Here is a 27,077-nt window from a genome sequence, read left to right as displayed (position 1 = left end):
CTTAGCGCTCAGTATATTAGGAGTGGGACGACTGGTTCGCCCGTTGTCAGTATAATGTGACCGGGTGAGGTGTCCTGCTGGGCGTCTTCGGCAATATGCTTCAGTGAGATAGCACTATAAATCGGCAAAAGTTCCGGCCTATCACAAGGAGACTTAACACAAACATACCACAGCCTCCCAAAACACACATATGCACTCACAACACGCATGCATGTTGCACGCACGGGAGGCCGTCCTTAAATGACCTTAGCTGTTAATAGGACGTTAAAAAAGAAACCAAACCAAACCAAATCAAACCGCCCGCCCGCCTGATCTAGCTATCTAGCTATCTAGCTATCTATCTATCTATCTATCAAAATTGACTCTAGAGGCTCGTCGACAGTGAAAAGATGATCTGATTGAGAGTTTCAAACGATGTTTGTGTAACACGCCGAAATGTGAACAGTGAATTACCTAGGGGACGGAAAGGTTGACATAACAGTTAAAACTCAAATATTTTACATCAATTTCATATCGTGTATGATTTCTGTGCATTGATTTGTTGCAATATCACTCTGTTAACATTGAGTAAATTATAGATTTTAGTATTGAAAACTGACAATAACGTAGTTAAAATTCAGTTGTAGTTTTAATACACTAGAGAACAGACGTGCTAGTAATTTGTTGTTGTTGAGATATTGTCATCGAACCACCTAAAAATCTCCGAATATCCGTCGCCTCTCTGAAAATATCTCTCAATTAAAATAGGTCGTGTGTATCACAAGGCAGCGTTAAAGGCGACATTAACATCAGAGCCTTTTGGAATAGTAATCCAACTGTGTCGTCCTTTGCTAGAACACCCACTTGACCCTAAAGAGTAAGAAATGGCGACCTCATCTCTAACAAGGATTTTACAAAAGACACAATATATTGAAAACTGGTCCAACTCAATCCTCATGCTGTCTGTCAAGACTGGTTCGGTGCACAGAATGTCTGTTGGATGAGGATAGATACAAATATCCTGGTAAGGATGTAGCGGAACTGGACCAGGTCGACCATCGACGACCAGGTAGCTCAATTGGTAGAGCGTCTGGCTAGTGTTAGGAGGTCCCGGATTCGAACCCCGGTCTGGTCGTGAATTTTTCCACTCCTCTTACAAGTATAACGATACAACATGAACGTGAGGATGTGGAGATGCTAAAGAGAAACACATCTGCCAGAGTTTAGGTTCTAACAGAGGAATCCTCGATACGGAATACACTCAAACCGGACAAGGATACAATAAGGAGGGTGTCCTCAAATTGGCAAGGGGGAGGGGAGGGGGGGGGGGGGAGGGTAATCAGCGCCATACTCATATGAAAATGGTGCATAACCATAATTTTGGACGGGAAAATATCTTAGGCGGAGACATACACTATACTTACTTGATAGCTTCTTGAAGGGTGATCCTGAAAACAAGAAATAGCGACATGTCATCAAAGGAGATAGGAACAACCACCACAAGACCGTGTAGGTACCGGTATCGTGATGTGTAGGCGGAAAAGGGCATCCTTCGGGTTTCTCGTCTCTTGAAGCTTCATTCTAAAGGATCTGGAGATACAGGTATCATATCCCAGGTGAGGTGAATCCAATCAGATATCTGATTGGCCTTACAGACCCGGACGTAATGGAAACTATGGAAGACTAAACAGCCCGAGTCTAAGAGTGGGCGGTGGAGATGGGTTAATCCAAGGGGTCCTCTAAATTTAGCGACGAGGCACAGGATAAATCTCTTCTAATGCTTTCAGGAAAGGGCGAGGGGGTTGGCGGGGGTCACGCTTACCCAGACCATGGATTGTCAGGCAACTTTTACACGTCAGTGACCACTGGGTTACTTCCGAGAAGTCTTGCTGAAAGGAGACACCGGGCATGCATCGGAAGGGGGCCACGTAGCTTCTAAGTCTCAGAACTAAGAGATATCAATAAGCCCATGAGTCCTAACGTGTGTCTTCACCAACATACGAGCGAAGGTGCGAGAATTGTCATATTTACCATGAGAATCAGCACCAGAAGCCTGAACGAGGACAATGACGTCATAACCTTCCTAGAACCCAGAATAACTAGCGTCAGAGACCTAGTCGCTGCTCCAGGGAACCGTGGAGTCAATCCCTCCCGTCAACGAAACACAAATCCTCCCCAGAGTCACGCATCTCTATGATAAAACATCCATAATTCGACTCACAGCGGGAGAGGCCCTGCCAAGGCAATACCGGGAACTAAATGGGCACTCGGGAAACAGCCAATTCACCGGACAACAAACAGGACACTATTGAAACAGCAAACTCACCGGGCAACGAAAAGGACACTCGGGAAACAGCAAGCTCACCGGGCAACAAACAGGACACTATGGAAACAGCCAACTCACCGGTCAACAAACAGGACACTCGGGAAACAGCCCACTCACCGGGCAACACACAGGACACTCGGGAAACAACCCACTCACCGGGCAACAAACAGGACACTATGGAAACAGCAAACTCACCGGACAAAGAAAATGGCACTCGGGAAACAGCCAACTCACTGGGCAACGAAAATGGCACTCGGGAAACAACCCACTCACCGGGCAACAAACAGGACACTATGGAAACAGCAAACTCACCGGACAAAGAAATGGGCACTCGGGAAACAGCCAACTCACCGGGCAACGAAAAGGGCACTCGGGAAACAGCCAACTCACCGGGCAACGAAAAGGACACTCGGGAAACAGCCAACTCGCCAGACAACAGAAAGGAAACAAAGTCGTAGTACCGGTCCCAACAGTAGTCGACTCAGACTCACCAGAGTTCCCTGTGAAGAAACGGTCCTGATCCAAGCAGTCATCGGACGTTATATGGACTAACTTTCCCTCTTTTGATGCCATTGCCTATAAGGCGTACACGAAAGGGGTACCAACCAATACCTGAAGTCCTGGAGAGACGCTACCGGCTTCTTCAAAGACGTGAAGTACACCAAGACGCGAATCAAGAGAAATGACCTCTCCAGTTGAAGAAAGTCTGGTGAAGTCTGGTGAAGCTAGTGTTTACACTTAAGTTATATAACACCTATTTGGCGCCGAATACCAGAGAGCCAGCGGAGACGAGCACAGTGGTACCCGAGTGTACCGGAAGTCATATTAGTGATCCGTGAGTGGGTAGGTGTCAACGTATCTGTAAATGGCTAACACGAAAGTGTCCCCTCCCACATCGAGAGTGCCATCCTGTCTTTCGTGTGACAAAACACTGGGGCATCGCCACATCGCTAAGGCTTTACAGGAGTGAAATGGTTCGGTAGAGATTAAGGTTCGAGTTTAAGACACCTGGTATTCCCAGACGGCTATCATTCAAACATAAACAAAACTCAGGGATACAACTTTTATAATAGAACGATAACCAATGTTCAGTTTACCATGGCTGTAGGCAGCAATAACGAAAAAAAAGTAGATACTTATAGGTGTTCTATTGCTAGACATGGATCTCACTCTGTCGACGCCGGAAGCAAACACCACAGGAAATATTGTCTTCAGCCGCGTCAACTCCCGGGGGAATCGGGAGATGTTGGTGGTAAGAATAACGTACTCGTGATTAAGGTTTTTGTAATACACCGTATAATGATCTGTTCATAGACTACGCTGCTTCACTTATAACCGTGGGTATCCGGCGATGTTAGTGAATTCCCTCTCGTATATAACAACCAGTGATGGATTTTGTTTGTGACGTTTCGGTGATTATACTGTCACCTTCGTCAGATCAGCAGGTTAAAATTGCGATATAAGAAATAAATTATATTAGATATTTTAATAAATCCGAAGAAAGTGTTTCATAATATCCAATCAAGATGTAATATTCATGATAAATAATATTTTACTTCAAGAATTCAGATTTCTCTGTTATAATTTACCCGATTCTGGATACTAACATACCTGCGTCCCCTGTCTTTGACGCTTTCATGTCAAAATGACTCGATGTTCATGAGTATTTCTCAGTATTGCGATTTCGGGTCGTTGAAATCAATGATTAATTAGTTGCTCTTTGTTCTGCTATAAAATAATTTAAATGCTGATACAGACAGTAGTATCTTTTTATGCAGCATAGTCATGCTGATCGGGCATTCTGATATATACGTTTCTGTATGTGTCATTTGTGTTGCTAAGTTATGTATGCAGGTATATATGTATACACACCAAACATGTCAGTGTGTATTGTTGTTTTCTACCTATCGAACTTTGAGTATTTATTTAAAAATAAAGTTTCTATCCAGTATCAATATGTCAATAACTGAATTCTATCATTACTTGAAATGTATGTATCCAAAGGGAGATGGCTTGAATAGGCATAGCCTGTTGTCCGATACCCGTTAGATAAATTTACTTTAATTAGACATTTTAAACATGTCGACATATCTCTGTCGTGAAGTTAGAGGTGGTCTATTCCCGTAGATAAACCTGATGGTTTCATTGTCACCATCCCAGTTCTCGATTTACATGGGGGCTATCGTTGGTGAAGAAGAAGACGCTTACTCTTCCGGGACATCTGGTCGTATTACCATTGTTCAAGTGTCTCTATATTAGTCTACAGGTCGTTCAAATGTCGACCTCGTTTCATAGATTTGTGTTAGAATTACGGTTTCGTTATTGTGTCGATATTCAATTGTTGTTTCATAAAATATGACAGATTGTCATAATCTTGAATGTGATGTATAACGGTTGTGATATAGACTGAAGGGAGACCGGACAGGGATAAAGTGACAGGGAAACTCTTCCATGGTAACAACAGAGCGGAGAATGAAGAGTGCAGCCCACTATCGATTTATTGCTAAATAAAGTCAGGCAATGATACCGTGCCATCTGAGGTCGTTTACACCAAGATCTACATTTATACTAAAGTTCAAACAGTCGTAGTCTTACCCTCATGATGGTAGGAAGACGAGATTGTAAGTGGATAGAATTGGTTTGTCACAACAGAGGATTGTTGTAAATGTTACCGGGGAAGGTTAAATACAGATTTGTAGTAATGAAGAAATTCGTTAAATGAACAGAAATAAAAGCCATATACGGGTTCGCGATTAACTTTATTTTGCACAAACTGTTAAAGGAGAAGGTTGCAAGACAGTGCTTAACAGGCAAGTTCAAGTTCTTTATTTCCTTGAGCCTTACGGCTCATCGGTTCAACAAATATATACATGTACAGAAATGATACAATACAAAAACCACACACTCGCATACACACACACACACACAACCGGACTAACACATCACCCGATCCGAAACATGTTAGCTTTTACCAAAAGAAAGTTGTTAGAATTGTTAGCCTTTCTATAACAACAGTACAGGAGCCGGTGCTGCCGGCAACACTAACAATATCCTTTCTCAGAAAGATAACGGCGGCTAACAAAAAATCCGGCGCAGACTCAGTAGTCGATATTGGCAAACAGTCGGCAACATTAACAATATCCTTTCTCAGAAAGATAACGGCGGCTAACAAAACATCTCGCGAGACTATTTCGTCGCTTTTTAAACTGTCCATGAGTACTGTCAGTTGCCGCCATCTTTGAAGCCGAGCAGAACAGGTAAACCGAGTTCAATTTCTTTTAAAAACGATTATTATTTCATTGCACTGATTACTTCCTTCATTTTCTTCTCGGTTCCTGATTGATGGGCAACTACCCTTGAACATAGTATCAGTATAGTTTTTATGCCAACACCAAATTTGGTGGAATAACGAACGGAAAACCATTTCGAGCTCACTTTTTGATGTCCTGATGTGGTGGCAAAGTTAGAATGGACCGACAAATAACCGTCAAGATGATGGTACATAGCGTCTAGCCGCTAATTATGCTGCGATTATTTCAAAAACACCAATTGATTGTCTGTATATATATAGTAAACTCTCCCATATCTTCATGTAATATAATGGAATGGGGGGTGCACATAGAAGCTAGAAAGTTTCTAATCCCTTTTTGTCTGTCGCCGTCCGTCTTGCTGTGTGCGTCGTGCCTCTGTAAACATTTGGCAGGAAGCTTCCTTGGCCAAACAGCAACCAAAATTTTGAATTATATGGTCCCAACCCCATGAGGCCTAAGGGGCAGTGCCAAAAAGGGTGAACTTGACTTGTTTTAGGACATGGGGATTAAAGATTAACATTTTGCCCCTGAAACAATTTAAGATGAATAGGAGAGTTGGTGTAAAAGTCACAGAACAGAACATACCATAATGATAACAGCAATTCTGTTTGCCGTGTTGGAATATTGGTGCTTTTTTCTGTTTTCTGCTTACAGTAGTGTTTATATTACATGTGATTTCAACATGAATAGGAAAATTTAGATGGTTGCTAGATAAGGGAATAGCATTTCCAGGTGATCCGTATAGTATAGGCTGTCAGCCTCTCCGTCTCTTGTTTCATGTGGACTAACGTTAGGTGCTGCAACGATACGCTTCCCTCACGATACAATGCGTATCGCGATACTTGTCTCACGGTACATTTATTTCGCAGATGATCAATAAAATACATTAAAACCAGCTTTTTTCTGTTACACGGTATCCACAATGTTTCCAAATATGTGATTTAAATGAAGCTGGCGGTTCTCACTCGGCGAAAGCGCTTCCGCCGCCATGCTGGTTTTGGGCGATACTAATTACCACGCAGAAAACCGGACATCGCCTGATACGGAAAACCGTGGCATACCGCGATGCGAGAAAAAAATACCGTGAAACGTGCCATTTACACCGCGACATATCCTACCACGGATTACCGTTGCAGCACTAAAATTTACTGTGGATAGTGCATATATAATCTTAACTTCTCACATTTAATAAATTTAACCATATTAAATGCTTGATGCAATATATAAAATTTAAATCTTGCATTATTTTCAGAAATGGAAGAAGGATAACCTTCATATGTCTTAACCTGAAACATGAAGGTGATAAGAAAAAAAAAATACAGTTTCCTCGTATCAAACGTATATTCATGGAAGGAAAAAAACTCAACTACTAAAAGTAGATCGAAGGAAACTTAAATCTGAGGTCAGTGAAGAGGCATCTATACCACAGCACCAGCAACCTGCATATGGGATTTCGCGTACAGAAATTACCCTGGATTGTCCCGGGAAAGAAGAAAATGAACCAAGTACATCAACACACGTACAGTGTGGCTCTGGTAGTATGTATTGTAATAAACGTTTTTATACGAAGGGTTTTCAGGTCATATTATTCTTGAAAAGAAAAATTATCCCCATAATAAGGTTAGATTACTAACTTTGCAGATAGATGTCTAAAATTGATAGTTATTATTTTCATGTTTAGAACAAGTAGTATTGACTTTTTCAATGTAACCCTGGCCTGGTTATACCTCTGCCACCCGTTAGTCTATAATTACTGTAGCTGCCTTGGCCTGGGGCTCGATGTGAGGAGTCGTGTCACCTTGCGTGTCAGTGCACAGGGGAATGTTTAGTCTTTTATTAAAAATAGCCAGAAATATCTTTTTATATTTATTTATTTTTATTTTTTTAATAAAAGGCATGCCCCTGTGGTAAGTGCGTTACATTAGAACTGTGCATAGGTGACTTCATTTGACACGGTCAGTTAATTCTGTGATTACAACTAGGATACATGACTTCAAGAACAAACACTGGCCATGAAAGCCAATAATGCATCGGTACGAGCGTTTGTACTGCCGCCACCTTTAGTCAATAGTAATAAAAAGTAGTATACTGCCACAAATATCCGGATTTAGGGTAAGAAAAAAATCTTTTGGTTTAAAGAAGTTACTTTATGTCAAAAAATTATTAGTAGTAACACAAACGTAACTCATTAATTTTTTTTTATTATTATTTAAGAAAGAAAGGGAGATAATTTGTTAAATACATTTAGCATTAATCAGAACAAAATATTTTTTTTAAAAGTATCCATATATATATATATAAAGTTTATGCATTTGTTTGACTTCTGACTGGTCTTCTGAATGCCCTGTTCAATGACAAGTTATGTATGGCAGTTTCATGTAAATTGGTTGGTGCGATAATTTTGACCTGCCTATAAAGGCAACCTGTCTCTAGTGACCGTTTTTCTGCCTCCCTTGAGCGGTCTTTATAAACAAGTCTGACGGTATAAAGTAATATGTATACAAAGAAATGTTGCATATTAGCCATGAGGGTAAAAATAAATATATGTACTAGTAATCTGGAGAAAAAAAAAATCCCTGAAAGACCAGACATTACTTAAACAGGTGCATGGCACTCAATATTTGAATTTTTTTATTTGTGTGCTCTAGAATATCAAGTAATTAATCACTCCAGTGTGATATCAATTAGGACCAGCATTGGTTATAAAAGTTTAAATGTGAAAAAAGGGTTGTACATCAGTTCATGATTGTTTGTTTTGATTGCAGGTTATGCCAAATCCAAGTCAAAAAGACAAGCTGATTGGAAATTGTTATTTGGTGATCTCATGTCTGCCTCATTGGAGATGAACACACCAGGAAACATCTGTAATAACTGCAGGGAAGAGTCGTCTGACATTTTTAGATGTCTGGACTGTTTCGAATGGTCCTATTTATGTGAGAATTGCTTGGACAGTTTCCACTCTCATCCCCACTTACACTTTTTTGAATGTTGGAAGGTAAAAATCTATCATAAGAACATACTGATTATGAGGGCTTTTCTATGACATACTTTATGGTGAAGTCTATATCATTGCTCATTATAGATTTATTTTGCAAATCTAAACAATCTATAGACTCTCATTATTTGCAGATTTAGCAAATACTTCTCAATTCAGAGATATTTCTGTGCAAAAGCATTACACTTTAGCTCATTGTTTATTAAAAAGGATATTTCAAAATAAATGGTTTCATTTGCCAAATTTATTGTTTCATCCAGATGCAAGCATTCATAGGGTATGCTAAACCAACACCAGTTTGGTCTCTACTCCACCACGAAGAGTGCTCCTCTTCTTACACCAAAGAAGTAATTGTAATAGACGACAAAGGTTTGTATACAATACCTAAGTATATATAACCCTGGTGTACTATATACCAGGGCATTCACTTGACCACTGAAACTATGTTTTGACTCCCAAAAATTCATTTTGGATCCTGAATTTCAGGAGACATGTCTTTATAATTTAAGTTTTGACAGCTCTTCATCTGGACCTAAAGGTTATTTGAATCTTGATAATCAAGGGTAAAATGAATGCCCTGTATACCAACTATATATATGTGCAAGATCATTGATAGAATTGAAAGCTGAAACTGTAGCAACTGAAAAAGACTTGGTAAAACTTGGTGCTTAAAGATCAAGCACTTTTTATATTTAAAGGAAATGCTATCTCAATGATAAAGATCAAAAGTAAACCTAAAAAGGCTGGGACGAAATATTGAAAATAAAGGAGCAACTAAAATGGTTTGAGATGAATTAAAACCTGGCGAGCCCATGGGCCTCTTGAATGCAACGTTTTGCCTGGGACTCACAGGTCTAAAAACCTACACAAATTGATGAGTTAATTGCCAATTGACCTGTGGAATATTGAAATTCGCAATATATATATATATATATGTATCTTACATAAATCAGACTTAGTGTGTTTGAGAAATTTGAAAAAAAAAACATTGTAATCTGTTACAGGAAGACAACATGTAAGGACTATCAGATTTTGCTTGTGTGAAGGAGAGACAAGAACTTTGATCCGCTATAACCTCTGGCCATCTTCACCAAAGATTGCCAATGTAGCATTTCATCTTGAACTCATGAAGTGGGCAGTGTCATTGTTGCTGGAATGTCAAGTATCTGTAAAAGGGTTTTGTGCTGCACTTAGGACTAGGCTTTCCAAGCATTACAGATCCTCAATGTCCAATAAGGTGCATTTTCAATAAATATGTATTATAATGAGTAATGTCCCTTGTTTCGATGTACCAGTACATACAATTTTGTGTGTTTATGTTTGCTATGAATTTTATCTACTGCATCAAGGTATGTGAAGGGTATTGAATAAGTGTTATCATTTCAGATATAAAGGGGGGGGGGTTCTCTATATTTGTTTTATATGGGGAACTTCAGTGTCATGGTTTTCTTGTTCAAAATCATTAATTGAGAAAGGTATTTGAACAGAAAAAAAATATTGCAAATGTGTGCATGTATGATTTCCTTGTTTGAATGAAAGGACTTGTTTTTTAGGATTTTGATTGCTGTTTCCTTCTGTTATTTTTAGGTGAAAGACTTGTACAAAATTTTGAAAGATGAAACAGTAGACCAGTTCCGTCAATTTATGTACCAACAGGAACATATTGGACATTATTTTAGTGATGGATTGGATGATGGTACAACATGTCCAGGCTGTTTCAAAGTAAGGACTTTTCCTTTATAATTAAGTTATATTTGTATTTACTTCATCATGCATTTTAATTGGTAGCTTTAATTTATATTACAGTTTGATTTAAATTAGATCCTTATTTCGTTCCCTTGTAATTAACTTAAGAATCCCACAGAATGCTATGATAAGTTCTTATTTGCTCACATCTTCAGATGGTGGGCTATTCAAATCGTCCTGCATCATCATCCGTCATCCATCTAAACAATTCTCGTTACTTCTCGATATTTCTCAGAAAGCACCAAATAGATGTTCCTGAAATTTCAAATACAATACAGCCTGTCTAAACCGGACGTAACTGGGACCGGACTATTTCGCCGGTTTACACGGGTATCGGACTATCCGGTTAGAGATCGGTAATAATCAACATCTGAGAATGGATTTGACTTTATTTAAAACAAAGAAAATGTACATCCGACTATTGAATTACTTACTACACAACAGAGGAAAAGTCGGCCGTTTCACGATCTGGATGTTTAAATAATTCATTATAACGGTATGTTTCCTCAAGGATTTTACCATCTAATTAGTGACAGACCAAATCATTTTCCGTGGTTGTCTCTCGTGTAAGGCAAGCTCAAGTAGGCCTATTCCGAGTCGTTCTCGGTATCAACATCCGGGCATTCTTATTTCTGTATCAACGGGACGCTAGAAATGCACGCGTGTGTGCTTTATTTTTCAAGAACACATTTGAGAAGTATTTACAATATATAACGGTAATCCTTTCGGGGTGGTAAATAGTCGTCCACCACGTCGAGCTGCCAATTAAAATTACAGGTAAATCACACCATTGGGCACTTCAAACAGCGACACCGTCGTTACCCTGAATAATCGATAATTGTGAAAGTCTTCGAAGTGTTTGTTTAGATTGAGTAGACTAGGTCGATTTTAGAAGTAGGCTATAACCAGAGACTTGCTTATACCATGGTCAATTAAACAACGCCGGTTTACAGAATAGATAGGTTCCGGATTATATAAGTTTTGTCAACTATAATATATTTGGGAAAATTAATATATTAGGGAAAATGCCGGGACCAAACAATAAAGCCAGAATAGACAGGGATCCAGATTACACGGGCCGGTTTTGACAAGTTACTATACAGTATAGCCTACTGCATATGTTCTCCTTGGTACCATGCATGTTGTGCATGTTTCGTTTTGGTACTGATTGGAACACAACATGGCCGACAGATGGCCATCTAAATGTATTTGGACAAATGAAAATTGTTACCGCTATTTCTGCAAAAGTGCTGAATGGATCTTTGTCAAATTTCATAAATGTATGTTTCCATTAAGCTTGATCCCTAGCTATGAATAATAAACTTTGGGATCGATCAGAAAACAACATGGCCGACAAGCGGCCATCTTGGACTTTTAAACTTGAAATTTGTTATAGCTATTTCATGGAAAGTACTGAATGGATTTTTCTCTTTCATACATTGGTCCCCATTGTTCTAATTTGGGACCGATAAGAATATAACATGTCCGACAGGCAGCCATCTTAGATTTTGACAATAGAAGCAATGTTGAATTTTAACAATTGAAGTCTTTGGCTTCTGTATAGACTTCATATGTAGGTTCCTCATGTTAACAAATGTTTTAAAGAAAAGAGGGAAAGAAGATAAAAAAACATCAGTCTTTCATTTGACTTATACAGATCAAGGATGTTTTTGTTAACAAGAACAGAAGTTTTCAATTATCCAACACTAACAGTTTTGAATTATGTAGCTTGCTGATTGGTCAAAACCACAGGTCATCAAATAATGACCTACACAAATGATTACTGAATGTATCCTAGCACACCATGTACTAAAGATATTTTTTTTTTCTCTGTGAAATAGGTTCCACTTAAGGCCATTTCCTTTGATGCTGACTTTCAGCTTGTGAGAAAACAATCTTCAGGGCATTCTTGGAATGAACCGAAACACAAGGGAAGGTTTTTCTTGAATCAAGAGGATGTGGACTCCTTTATTTCACAATATAATGCTGACTGTAAAAATGATAATGTGGTAAGTTGCGTTGACAGATTAATAAAATTCATGATGTAATGGTTATGGAAAATGTAGATCGATAATTGGAATACCAGTATGTTAGCATGCATGTATAAGTTACATACTGCCAATCTGAGTTGTATTTATAAGCTCACCTGGGAACTTATGCCATACCGTGACATCGGGCATCCATCCGTCCGTCAACAATTGACTTCTTCTTCATATCTGCTGATCGGGATTGAACAAAATTTGACTGGTAGCTTCGTTATGGGGTGGGAATTCATAATTGCACAAATGGTTGGTCTGACCCCCCGGGGGCCTGAGGGGTGGGGCAAAAAGTGGTCAATTTGGCTTTATTGATATATATGACTTCTTCTCTGGAACTATATATATAAGCAACGGATTCCATAACACTCATATTTGACTGGTACTAGCACCCCTATGGGTTGGGGATTCAAAATTGTACAAATGATGGGACTGAGGGCTGAGAGAAGGTGAACTTCATTTCTGGGTTTTATCTTTGAAGCAGTTGAGATCCCTTTTCCATAACCATATAAATCATTGTTAGAAATCAACAAATAAAGCTATTGGCAAATTGAACATGAACATATTTTGACATTTGGTCAAATCCAACCAGGTGAGTGATACAGGCCCTCTGGGCCTCTTGTTAAACAGTTTTCTTAGTAACTAGTTACTAAACACATTTATTAAAGTAATTGATTGCCTCTTGGTTGATGCATAAAGTTCCATTATGTTTTTGTTACATGCAATTTTTGATTAATTAAAGACCATATATGATAATGACATTGTCATATAAGTTTGAAAACCATAGAGTTTTATAAATGAAGTTATTAACTAAAAATACCATGAATATCATGTTTGACAACTTTATCACCGTGTTAAGTTTCAAACATTAGAATAACCCCTGCGTTGTTGATCTACCTCTCACTCTATTTACTCCTTTCTCATATACCGTATTTGACCTAATAAGGGCGAAGGGCGCGGGTAATTGGCAGTGGGGGCGCCCTTATTAAGATTAGTTTTTCTGAAGTTTTATGAAACAGACTATACCTTATAGCAGAATACCCAAGGCTGTGGAAACGGTAAAATATTCAGTCATAAATATATTCCAGATGAAGATATCTATTCATTATCATATATTAAGCTTAAATATCACTTGAATATACCTGTAAAGTTGTAAACCATGCCAGCTGATCTTTAGACCAGAGAACGTGTGTTCCACCATTTATGTTCATATGGAACTCTTGTGTTCTATTTATAGACACAGTTGATTTCCCAGATCATCCCAGACATCGTTTTTTTGACCTAATAATTGATTTACAATGTAATTTACTAGCTTTCTGTTCTGATCAAAAGTTATTTATCAGCAAGAATGAATTCTTTTACTTTATCTTCAAATAAAGATGGTAAGTTATTATTTGTATGTGTGTTTAGTTTCGGGTGCTCTTTGCACTGACATGTCGTCTGTAGGAATAGACAAAAAGTGGCGAAAACTTGTGTTCCTGTTACTTAATTTGCTGAAGAAAATTGAACACATAAAGAAGCAAAACATTTCACAAGAATTATTACTTTTGAACACCATTTTGACACTCAGTCAAAGATTTATTTCCTTGAAAAAAGGTAGGGGCGCCCTTGTAGCGGAACTGGACCGGGTCGATCATCGGCGACTAGGTAGCTCAATTGGTAGAGCATCCGGCTAGTGTTCGGAGATCCCGGGTTCGAACCCCGGTCTGGCCGTGCATTTTTCCACTCCTATTACATTTGGTGCCTGTGACCAAACCTTGTTTCAAGTGATGTGAATACTTGACAAGGGGATACCCGAACCTGGGTTGTGAGTTGTGAAGTCTTCGGGGTCGAAGACTTAAAAAAAAAGGAGGGAAGAGTGTAGCGGAACTGGACCGGGTCGATCATCGGCGACCAGGTAGCTCAATCTGTAGAGCATCCGGCTAGTGTTCGGAGGTCCCGGGTTTGAACCCCGGTCTCGACGCGCATTTTTCCACTCCTACTACACCCTTATAAGGTCAAATACAGTACACTGTATGTTTTACAAAGCTGTGAATGATAGTAAATAAAATTCAGAAAAACACAATATGATAACTAATAACTCACCTTCTGTTTTCTACCTGCCATGTTTTCTTTCTGTTTACCCTCTGGAAATTTCTCATTTGACTTTTAGATTTTTGATACATGACTATTTAATACATGAATGTAGCCATTCTGTTTTGAAAGAAATAAAATTGAAGAAAGCTCATATTAAAGAAATAGTAATGTTTTATTTAGCATAAAGTTTACAAAAGCACAATGGGACTTTTAAATGATATTTGAATTTCGTTGGTCTTTAACCATTTTTTTTTTCTTTTTTGTAATGTTTAGGACTGTAGTGATTTCCAAGCTGGAAATAATGTACGCTCCAAAGTGAAGACTAGCAAATTATCTGAGACTGCAGTCTTTGGATCTGCTTGCAGGCATGAATTCCCTCAGAAGTTTTTCAGTTTGCGTCATGGAGAAAGGTACAGTTTGGTTTGTACACATGTTTTAAATACTGTTGAAAAACTGAAAGTTATATTACAAATTGGAATACATTTACATGGTATACCATCATTTATACCTTGCTTTATATGAATAAATGTTTGCACATTGTTTTACTGATTCTTACATATAGTCAGAGTGATCTGAATGATGTGAAACAACTTTTACAGGTTGGGATATTCTGTTTACCTCTTGCAAAAAATGATGGAAGATCACCATGATAGTCAGTTATGCATTATGTATGACATAGCTTGTATGCTTCATAACCATCTAAAGGTAAGTTGTATAGTAGGATAAATAGTCAAAAACTGTAAGCTCCTTGATATCATCATAACTGTTTTTAAAAAAAAACAAAACATTATCATGTTTAGAGCATAAAATACACTTAATAAGTAAACCTTTGTCAAGTTAATCCAATTTATATGAAGTAATGAATTCATCAGGTGATGTTAAAGGGAAAAGTTTTTATATCTCCTGCACTGATTTATTTATTTTGCAATTTGTCACGAATATTATAAATAATGTTAAAAATAAAGTGTCATATCCACAGTAATTTATTGCTATTTAATAGTAAAATTTTTTCATTTGCTTTTCAGAAGAGAGAAAGAAATGACATTTTGAGTAATGTCCAGTTGGCAATTCCCATCTTTCATTGTTATGGACACAAAATGGCTTGCCAGGTTTGTACTAAAAAGTAACTTTGAAGAGGAATCTAGATACATAAAAAATAATATTTCTTGATACATGGCTGGCTAGTGTCAGATTGATTTGATTCTGAAGTCAACAGCAGTATAATTCCTTTGTAAGACTTCATTGTAATATTGTACAACATTTCTTTTTTTTACTGTCAAGTGCATGTTTGTGTTTTCTGCAAGGCAAGAAAATCTTTTTAAATTTGTATGCCTTCCACTGCATAGAGAGTGATCTCGTATAATCATTACTACGTATATTTGCAGTCTCACACTGCTACTCTTATGGCAATTATATTATGTTCTTGTCCAATGCTATTAAATATGATTTAAATATAAATTTACAATGTTCATGATTGATTATATTCAATGTGTATGACAAAAATGTTTATTATTAGCTCTTGTACAGCCCACGGAGAACTGCTGGATTAGGCTTGACAGATGGGGAACAGATGGAAAGGTTATGGTCCTATCTTGGAAAATTTTCAAGAATAACCAAAGAAATGACTCCAGAAAATCGTATTGATCTATTGGTGGATGGACTTATCCACTATGGGCAAAAAGTAAAGCTGTCATTAGGTAACTAAATGTTTTCGTTTTAATGCAATATGAATACCGTATTTGACCTAATAAGGGCGCCTGCCCTAATAAGGGCGCCCCTACCTTTTTTCAAGGAAATAAATCTTTGACTGAGTGTCAAAATGGTGTTCAAAAGTAATAATTCATGTGAAATATTTTGCTACTTTATGTGTTCAATTTTCTTCAGCAAATTAAGTAACTGGAACACGTGTTTTCGCCACATTTTGTGTATTCCTACAGGCTACAGATGACATGTCAGTGCAAAGAGCACCCAAAAATAAACACACATACAAATAATAACTTACCATCTTTACTTGAAGATAAAGTAAAGACTTCATTCTTGTTGATAAATAACTTTTGTTCAGAACAGAAAGCTAGTAAAAGACATTGTAAATCAATTATTAGGTCAAAGAAAACGATGTCTAATATGATCTGGGAAATCACCTGTTTCTATAAATAGAACACAAAAGAGTTCCATTTGAACATAAATGGTGGAACACACGTTCTCTGGTCTAAAGATCAGCTGGCATGGTTTACAAGTTTACAGGAGTATTCAAGTGATGTTTAAGCTTAATATATGATAATGAATAGATATCTTCATCTGGAATATTTTTATGACTGAATATTTTACCGTTTCCACAACCTTGGGTATTCTGCTATAAGGTATAGTCTGTTTCATAAAACTTCAGAATAACTAATCTTAATAAGGGCGCCCCCACTGTCAATTACCCGCGCCCTGCGCCCTTATTAGGTCAAATACGGTATGTAAAAATTTATGCAAACTAACATGTCTAAAGGATCTGCTCTGGTGAAAAGTAAAAAAATTTCTGATGGCTAACTATTTTAATTGTATGCCTCATTTTAAAGGGGAGAATACAGAGATATAAAAAATGAAAAGAAAATCAAATGTCAGGGTGCTCGTTTTTGAGCTATTGTTGATCAAAGATTAGAATTTGACGTGATTTTACAAGAATTCTGCTGTTTTGACCATACCCACAACAAATCAAGGCAATATCTAAAAGTGTACTATCAGATATGTATTAATGGTCTTGGAATTGACAAAAGTAGCATCTTCTTTTTAAATTTGGAAGTTAAATTGATCTGGCCATTTTTTTTTTAATCAGAATAGCAATTTATGTAACCCCTACCTCTAAATTTTGAAGTATGAAATACCCAATTTTTTACTATTTTTGCTAGATTTAACACTTAATATAAAGAGTTCTGCTCACAAACTTTTAAGATACTTTGCAGATCAAATGGGAAAAGGTTTTTCTTTCTAAAACTGATACAAAAATGTGGGGTCAGTGTGCTTTTTTTTGTAACTAATTTTTGTTATTTTTCAGTTTTTCGGGAAAATATTTTTGAGTGCTCCAGTTACACTAAAATGTAAAAATAAAATGTAAAATCTGTGTAATTTCCCACTTTGTTGTTTACTATTTTCATTCTATTGAATATGATAAAGTTTTACAGCAAAAATGAATTAGAAACATTCAAAATTGCCAACACAATGATGGAATGTGAAATTTGAGCCTTGCACAAAATGCAAGAAACAGCAATTTTCAAAATGACTACTACCAAATGGACCATTTTTTGAAATTCTTCTAGAAACAAATTTACTTACACGAGAAGTCAGAAATTTTGACACATTTTTCAGTTACAATCTTGCTATAAAATTGCCATTTTTTTTTGTTATACATTACAAAAAACTTTTTATGCAAGATCGAAAAGAGACTTCAATGTCACTGAAACCTCGGAAGAGCAGATCCTTAAACCAACATGTTTTTGCTCTAGTATAACTCTTTCCGTAATCAATTCATAATTTTATTTCAATTATTGTTGTTAGTAAAGATAGGTAATTTATGAATCCCAAAAATCAAAATGCAGCAGAAAAAATTACATCTGCAATAGTTTTAACACAAAACTACATATTTATTTGTATAAAACTATCCACATATTGAACAGGTGAAAGCCTTGTAGGAAAATTGAAAAGGGCTACAGAAATGCTTGAAACTACCAACACAGCCTTGGATGAAATACTGCAACCATTTCCAGGTAACATGCATACCAAAAACAACGCAAACATTTAAATTAAGAAATATAGAATTTTCCATGGACTTCACTGGATAATTTTTTTGTCAACCATCATCAGATGATGGGTTATTGAAATCGCCTTTCCTCCATGTTCCGTCATCTCTCCCTCTGTAAACAATACTGGTGACTGCTATTTCTGAGAAAGTGCTGAATGGATCTTTCTCAAATTTCAGCTCCCCTTGGTCCCTTCTTGTACATGCTTTATTTTGGGACTGATTGAAAAGCATTATGGCAAACAGGTGGCCGTGTTGGATTTTGGAAATTGAAGCTTGTTGCACTATTTTCCAGAGATCACTGAAGGGATCTTCCTCAAATTTCATATTGGTTATTCCAGGAAAACATATAAAGGACGGGGGGAAGACACTTTCAAACTGGGGGACCCACCTGTAGAAGTGATTTAAAATTTTGATGACCCTCCCACATACCTACTTTTTTGTGAATGGTACCCACGTAAAGAAGCAATTTTAATGTAAAAAATGGTATAAACACATCACGTGCACTTAACTACAGAAGCAATTTATTTCAAACCCCACCAACCCATAGATGTGATTTTAGTTTGAACCCTGTAATTTATTAAAGTGCCCTCCTCCCGTCTCAAATATGTTTTCATGGAACAGCCCTAAGTAGGTTCCCTTTGGCCCCTAGTTTAGCATGCCCTATTTTAGGACTGATCGGAAAACAACATGGCCGAAAGGTGGCCATCTTGGAGTTCGGCAATCAAAGATGTTACCGGTATTGCTCAGTTAAGTATTAAAGGGATATTCCTCTTGAAAGCTCGCAAGATGTTGGCAGCAGATTTTGAAAGTAGGGGATATGACAATCGAAATTGTAGACTGGAGTGAACATAGCAAAAATTATATAAGATTACAGAAAAAATGTAGCCAGGATATTGTTAAATATTACAGATAGCCTTACTCCCTCAAGATCCCTCTTTGAAAATTTTTTTTTTAATTTTTTTTGTTCTTTTTGGTGGTACTATTATTCTTAGAGAAAGTACCCCTATATAGAATCACTCTATTTATCATATTTTGTTTATATGTGATAAATAAATGTAACTATACTTTCTTTCTAAGGAATTACAAAGGAAACTGTACGTGAATGGTTTCATGAAGAACATGGAACAATACGCAAAGATTCGGAAGAAATTGAAGGTATCGCTTCTAAAATTCATGAGACTTTTCTCCCTGTTTTATTGTATGATATCTTATAGTGACTTTGTTGTCTGAAAGTTGATGGGACCGCAGTTAAACTTCAAGTTATCAGAGTATTCTAGTTGAATGAGCTTGAATATGTTTTGTGTGAAGTCAAGTTTTATGAGTTTGAGTTAACAAAGTTTATTTGGCATTTGCAGTCCATATGGCAAGACCAACTTGTCATATATTTCTATTTTTAGGTCACCTGAGACTTTGTCTCAGTTGACCTATTGCGATCGCCTTTTGTCCGGCAGCATCCGTCGTGCGTCATCTGTCGTAAAGAATTTACATTTTCAACTTCTTCTCAATAACCAACAGGCCCAGAGACTTAATATTGGATGTTTTAATATTGGATGTGTAGCATGCTGGGATGAAGGGCTACAAAGTCTGTCCAAGTGGATGACATTGACCTTCATTCAAGGTCACAGTGGTCAAATATGCTAAACTCTGTAAACAACTTCTTCTTAATAACAATAAGGTCTCTCTTCTTAATAACAATAAGGCCCAGAGACCCAATATAAGGTCAGCAGCATGCTGGGACAAAGAGCTACAAAGTTTGTTTAAGTGGATGACCTTGACCTTCATTCAAGGTCACAGGGGACAAATATGCTTAAATCTTTAAATGACTTCTTGTTGTTAACCAAAAGGCCCAGACGCAATATTAGGTCTGTAGCAGGCTGGGATGAAGGGCAACCAAGTTTGTTCAAATAGATGACCTTGACCTTCAATTAAGGTCACAGGGGTCAAATATGATGAAATATTTAAACAACTTCTTCTTGATAACCATAATGCCCCAAAACCCAATATTAGGTCAGTAGCATGCTGGGACAAAGGGCTACAAAGTTTGTTGAAGTGGATGACCTTGACCTTCATTCAAGGTCACAGGAGACAAATATGCTTAAATCTTTAAATGACTTCTTGTTAACCAAAAGGCCCAGACGCAATATTAGGTCTGTAGTAGGCTGGGATGAAGGGCTACCAAGTTTGTTCAAATGGATGACCTTGACCTTCATTCGAAGGTCACAGGGGCCAACTATACTTAAATATATCATAACTCAGATGGTTTTTTTTTGTTTTTTTTTCTCAGGTGAGCTGAAATGGGAAGAAACGTATGCACTGAATTTGAACAGATTACAGAAAGTTGGGTAATTGTATTTATATTGACTCATTGATACATGTTTCTCTTTTGAATTAAGCAGAAAATTACTTGGTGGAAGGGATGGTTACAAGATTAACTTTAATTTTGTATAAACAAAGTTGAAATTAATTAAAAACAAAATGGCTGCCATAGAGATGACTTCTGATTGGTCGAAATTTATTTATCGTCCAATTTTGATGAAATTTAGTACGTAGGTGTAGTATGGCACTGTGAAAACAATGGCAATGTTTGTTTTTGGAAAAAATCAAAATGGCTGCCATTTCTTGGTGCCTCTGATTGGTATAAATTTAAATATTATCCAATTTTGATGAAAATTTGTATATAGGGGTATTAGGGGACTGCAAATTCAACTGTATGTGTTTGGCTGCCATAGTAACCACATGGTGGCTTCAAATTGGTCGAAATTTAGGTATTGTTTGATTTCTTTGAAAATTGGTTTATAGGGGTTTTAGGGACTGCAAATTCAACTGCATGGGTTTCGTTGCCATAGAGACCACATTTGCATCTTTGGGAATATGGGAGGCATTTGGGGGACTTCTGGAATGGTTTCGCATTACTATTAGTCCTTTTCATATAAAGGAAATGGGATTTCAACAAAACTTACCAACAATAATCCTTATACATTGTAGATATGCGTAATCTATAACAGGTAGAAGTTACCGCCTCGTTTTGGAAAGCTAAATTGACCCAATTATGTTACAAGACTACAATTAATTTCATTATTCTACAAATAGCATTATTCTACAAATAACATTAGCCCCCGGAGAACAATCATACTTAAGACCAGATTTTATATGTATTAACTGAATTGATATAATCCTGTGGAAGACACAATACTTACCAGTATGACAAAAATGAAATGAAAATATATGTGCATGATCAGGTAAAGTTCAGAGGCATTGACTGAAATTATGACAAAATATTCATGTGCTGTAATTTTACTATAATTTCTAGCCCTCTTTCTTATCTCACTCTTACAGAACTGCTTCTTTATCTGTCGCAGATGGTGGGAATTTGAAAAAGGAAGAAGAAAGGTTATTTTCCATTTTTATATGTGTTCATGACAAAATGGGATATATTTATACCCTCGCAACGAAGTTAGGGGGGTATACTGGAATCAGGTTGTCTGTCCCTCTGTCCGTCCGTCCCTCTGTAGACACATTTTGTCCAGACAACTCCTCCTAAACCGAAGGGCTTGGTTTGGTTTGGTTTGGTTTATTTTGTTTAACGTCCTATTAACAGCTAAGGTCATTTAAGGACGGCCTCCCGTGCATGCGACATGCATGCGTGTGGTGAGTGCGTATGTGTGTTTTGGGAGACTGCGGTATGTTCATGTTAAGTCTCCTTGTGATAGGCCGGAACATTTGCCGATTTATAGTGCTACCTCACTGAAGCATACTGCCGAAGACACCCAGCAGCACACCCCACCAGGTCACATTATACTGACAACGGGCGAACCAGTCGTCCCACGCCAAATATGCTGAGCGCTAAGCAGGAGTAGCAACTACCATTTTTAAAGACTCTGGTATGTCTCGGCTAGGGGACAGAACCCAAAGCCTTCCTCACAGCGGCGAACGCTCAACTAAAGGCCAAAAGTGAGGCATTGTCATTAGAAAAAAGAAAGTTGGACATTAGGAAGAAGAAAGTTGGACCTATTCCAATAAAACTTCACACAAATATAGAGGACCATGTATAGATGTGCATGCCACTTTCTATTCTCAAAATTATGGTTGCTATGGCAACTGGTCACTATAAACAGGTTTTCTGATAAGAACTGTAACTTTAAATTTGTCCGGACAACTTTTCCTAAACCGAATGGCCGATTTCCATGAAACTTCACACAAATAGAGGACCATGTGTAGATGTGCATCTCACTTTCTTTTCCTCCAAATTATGGTTGCTATGGCAACTGGTCACTATAAACATGTTTTCTGATAAGAACCATAACTTTAAGTTTGTATGGACAACTCCTAAACTGAAAGGCCGATTTCAATGAAACTTCACATAAATATAGAGGACCATGTGTAGATGTGCATCTCACTTTCTTTTTCTCAAAATTATGGTTGCTATGGCAACTGGTCACTATATTACTGGGTTATCTTAGTTAGTCTCTAATTAACACAATTCACCATTGACTCGCGCAGATTGTGGGGATATTGTAAAATTCATTATTAAAAAGTAAGAAAATATTTATGTACAGAACTTGTACCATTATAATCTCAATAACTAATCTTACAGACATGAGTTATCTGTATTGGAACGCTTTTATTGCAGGTTGACAAAATCAGTGCAAAGATGTGAGAAAAAACATCAACTCCCAAGAAGGTGGGAAGAATGTGATTCAGATTACAAACAAAATTTAGAATCTGGGCAAGAAAAAACAAAGAGAGCTATTTTAAAAGGACTGAGGCAAACTGCAGTAGAGAGGACATACCTTCTGGAATTAGTAAAGAAATATGCTAGTACGTTGTTAATAAATTGATGCAAGTAAAATACACATCTAAAGTAAATTACTGTAGTATTTTATTACTATCATTTTGTGGTATTGTACCAGAAACAATTTAAAATTTCTTCACATTTCATTACATTTATTGTTTGTTATTATATGTAAGTTAAAGCCAATTTATTTTTTTGAATAATTATTAATATATTGTTTGTAGATAATGATTCTGCTTTGACAATACATGTTATTATGTATCATTGTTTATTTTAGATGCATTTTTTTCATTCAAAGGAGGACAATCAGTGGCAAAAAGGTTGAACACTCAGATCAAGAAGATGAACACAGAAATGAGGAAAAAAATTGAAGAGTTCAATTTGGTGGGAGATTTGGATCCTTTGCCAAGAACAATATCTTTTGACGATGTGAAAAGTGTAGATTCAGAACTTTGGAATCACCTTTCATCTGATCACATTCAAGAGAACCACCAAAGGGTACCAGTGGCAGAAAAGCAAAAGGCTGTAGACCTTCTGTGTTTATGTGACCGATGTAAAGAAGAAAAGGACATTGTTCAAAATGAGATGAAATCTGTGCTACAGTGGCATACACAACAATATACTGTTATTCAAGATTTGCTTGAAGAGCATTATAAAGACAATGCTCTTGCAACTGCAGTGCTAACAAAAGAAGCACTGTTTCATGAATGTCAGGTCCAGTTGCATTCAGAAATGTTTTCTGGGTTTATTAATGTTCCTTATTTTGAATGTTTTTACAAGAAGAAGTTATTTGCAGAACAACTGGCTATGGAAGATAAAGAAATAGAAGAAATTATAAACAATATCCTTGGTATAGAGCAAGATGCTGATACCAATGAAGAAGACTTTGAAAGTCTTGATGGGGATAGCTTCGATGAAAACTATAACAGTGATGACAATGGTGTAGATACAATTTAAAGGTTTAAATGTTACCCATTTTTAGTGACAGCAACTGGGGTTGAATTGTATAGTGAACTTTAGAACTGTACATCATTGGATTGTACTTATTGACAATTTTACCTTTAGTACATTAGATTAGTTTAGGTTTATGTTCTGGTGCATGATAAATCCTCGTTACTAGACTCAATACATAAAATTTATGGATACAGATTTAGCTACATCACTGAATTACAGCTTTAGCACTGTTTCATGAATGTCAGATCCAGTTGCATTCAGAAATGTTTTCAGGGTTTATTAATTCTGGGTTTATTAATTACATATTTTGAATGTTGTTGAAAGTTGTTTGTATATCATTGGATTGTACTTATTGACAATTTTACCTTTAGTACATTAGATTAGTTTGGATTCTTTTCCATGGAGGAAAGTGTTCAGTATTAATACTAATCTCAGTATTTTGGAAATACTTTCCCCCATATATGCCTGTGTTATATTTTGACAAAACCAGTTTTTTATTATTTCAGGAACCAGGACACTTTCACCCATGATTTTCTGGTGCTGGATAAATCTTCTTTACCAGACTCAATACATACAATTTATGAATAAAGATTTAGCTACATCACTGAATTATAGCTTTAAAATTGTACAATATTTTGTTTTTTCCCTTGTGATTATCCAGCCTATTTTTCAAATTGTTCACATTTTCTGCCATTATCACTTCCTCTTGGTAGGGCCATGGTGGCCGAGTGGTTAATGTGTCCCGATACTTTCCCAGTAGCTTGATCTCCACCTCTGGGTCATGAGTTTGAAACCCATGTGAGGCAGTTGCCTTACACTGACCGTAGGCTGGTGGTTTTTCTCCGAGTACTCTGGCTTTCCTCCATCTCCAAAATCTGGCAGGTCTTTAAGACTGCAGAAACATGCAAAATTTGTATTGATGAAATCTATGTCCAAACAAGGATTATACGAGTGTTTGTGCCTACTAGTAATGAAATTAACACCGAAATGTACCGAAAAATGATAATCATACACAAATACTGCCTGTCTTTGTGGTAATTAGTGATACTTCTGGGCGAATTAAACATTTTAGGACTTAATACTTGAAGAACTTTGGTTTACCTTGCGAGTAAAACTGCCGTAATAATGTAAACTTTTACTACTTGGGAAAATCACATTTTTTTCATTAAGTTCCATTTTGACAACCGAAACTTTATTCAAACGAAGGAATGCCCCTTTAAATGACCCTGGCTGTTAATAGGACGTTCAATAAAATAAACTATAAACCATGTTCCATGTCCTGACTGTCCTCCCTGAGAAAAAGTTTGCCCTTGTTGATATCCTGGGTTGATACTGATGTAACATTTTCGAATGTCCTCTACAAAGTAGATGTCATATTATCCCATACGTACTTTCCACTTCATCATAGATGTTGTTTACAATTTTGTACAAGGCAGTCATTTCCCCTCTTATCCTTCATTAGGAAGCTTTAGCCGGTGAAGTATTTTAAGATAACTTAGATCTGCAAAGCCAGGGATCTGTTTTGTGGCCCTTCTTTGTACACCTTTTATTTTATCTTTGAGGGACTCCATACTTGACAGGCATAATCCAAATGTACACAAACCAATAACTTGTATAACGGAACAAATGAATTTTCGTCCAAGTAGCAGAATGATAGACAGATCATTGCAAATGTAGAATTTGTTTGTTTTATTTTTTCCCATATATGGTCTTAGGAAGTTAAATCTTTGTCTATAATGACTCTGATAGCCTATTCCTTCTCTGTAGGCTGTAAAGGTGTATCTCTGAGACTGAACCTTTCCTCCCTGCATAGTGATTGTTTACCGATGTGCATATATTTACACTTGTCTGCATGAAACTTTGGTAGCCAAGTGTCACTCCATTCCAGCAATTTATTGAGATCTCTTTGAAGTTCTATTTGTTCATTATGAAGAGCTTAGAAAATGATTGTGTCATCAACAATGACTTTTAGATTGTTTGTTATTAACATTGTGTCACCAAACTTTAATTTCATAAAATAATTTTCTGTATGTATTTCTTATTGATATTTTATTTAATGGTACATATTCTCATGTTATGTAACCGGTATTGAAATTGAAAATAGACAATCATGTTTGCACTTTTTCCTGTTAGGTAACATTATATTGAATAATATATCAACTTGTTTAGTATGTACAGTTTCTCTCTGAAAACATTTATGATGTAGGTGCTCTGATTGCTCATATGATTTAAGAAGTTGTACATTGGATTCCATTTATTTTAATGTTGCTTATTCACCAAATTTTTCTCTTTATGTTCTATATAATTAAATCTGTCTATTACGATAATGTTGCTTATTGTAATACTTTTTCTGCAAAGTATATATAAGGTATATATATGACAGGCAGAAATTACCTGTTGTCAGAACAAAGTCTAGTTTTGTATTTAACTGTCTGGACAAGAGTTCACACACTCATCTCCCAATAAATCAATAGGATATGTATGTAGTTTTCTTCCTGTTGTATGTTCCATGTACATTATCTTGTTAATGTTTTTGTTGATATATTCTTATTGTCCTGTTGAAAGCTCCTTGTACATGTATATTAAATTGTTGAAATTAGTTTGTGTGACTTTTTTCTGTTTGTCTTGTTGAAAGCTCTGATAAAGGCAATATGGATATATATACTGCTGAATATATTCCATTTTTGCTAAAGTGGGGTCCTTAAAGGGGAAATTAGAGGTAGAAAAAGGGAAAGAAGGGGGGTGGGGTTAATTTTAATTTTTTCCTTTTGGAGATCCGCTGACAACAGAACTGGCCAAGGAGATAGAAGTATGCAAATAAAGAGGGAGATAATTTTGAAGACTTACCATTTTGATTTCTTGACTTGAGGGATTACCCTATCTTTAACTTTAGCTTGAGCTTATGCCATGGCGTGTCATCTGTCCACCGTCCGTCAACATTTACTTTAAATCGCTACTTGTCATAAAGTACTGAATGGATTTAAGCCAAATTTGGCCAGAAACATCCTTTGGAGAAGAGAAAACTTTTTTTTTTTTTTTTTTTTTGTAAATGGTGACCGACTCAAAAGGGGCCAGGGG

At 36.8% G+C, this 27,077-nt stretch overlaps 2 protein-coding genes across 2 annotated transcripts; both read left to right on the top strand.

The window, feature by feature from the left end:
* The first annotated feature begins 2,238 nt into the window (after nt 1–2,238).
* On the top strand, nt 2,239–2,763 carry LOC117330098. Its single transcript, XM_033888317.1, has one exon. The coding sequence runs from the start codon at nt 2,239–2,241 to the stop codon at nt 2,761–2,763; it is 525 nt and encodes a 174-aa protein (XP_033744208.1).
* Nucleotides 2,764–6,838: 4,075 nt separating this feature from the next.
* Nucleotides 6,839–26,595, top strand: LOC117329255. The gene is made up of 16 exons (XM_033887111.1): nt 6,839–7,154; nt 8,382–8,611; nt 8,872–8,980; nt 9,616–9,848; nt 10,199–10,333; nt 12,199–12,366; nt 14,743–14,879; nt 15,069–15,174; nt 15,495–15,578; nt 15,986–16,166; nt 18,129–18,218; nt 19,331–19,408; nt 20,538–20,595; nt 21,590–21,643; nt 22,884–23,071; nt 23,344–26,595. Exons 2-16 carry the CDS (start codon nt 8,441–8,443, stop codon nt 24,000–24,002), a joined length of 2,451 nt encoding a protein of 816 aa, XP_033743002.1. The 5' UTR covers nt 6,839–7,154; nt 8,382–8,440; the 3' UTR covers nt 24,003–26,595.
* The last annotated feature ends 482 nt before the right edge of the window (nt 26,596–27,077 follow it).

This window comes from Pecten maximus, chromosome 6 (assembly GCF_902652985.1).
Source record: "Pecten maximus chromosome 6, xPecMax1.1, whole genome shotgun sequence".
Taxonomy (NCBI): Eukaryota; Metazoa; Mollusca; class Bivalvia; order Pectinida; family Pectinidae; genus Pecten; species Pecten maximus.
Note: the sequence above shows the minus strand (reverse complement) of the source record. Positions and strands in the feature narration are given on the sequence as shown.

Bases quoted from the DNA above. Each gene is read 5' to 3' on its own strand.
- LOC117329255 (XM_033887111.1), top strand. From the start codon at position 8,441: ATGTCTGCCTCATTGGAGATGAACACACCAGGAAACATCTGTAATAAC. The intron at 19,409-20,537 runs GTATCGCTTCTA...TTTTTTTCTCAG, and splicing joins AGATTCGGAAGAAATTGAAG to GTGAGCTGAAATGGGAAGAA. The intron at 23,072-23,343 runs GTACGTTGTTAA...TTTCATTCAAAG, and splicing joins ATTAGTAAAGAAATATGCTA to GAGGACAATCAGTGGCAAAA.
- LOC117330098 (XM_033888317.1), top strand. From the start codon at position 2,239: ATGGGCACTCGGGAAACAGCCAATTCACCGGACAACAAACAGGACACT.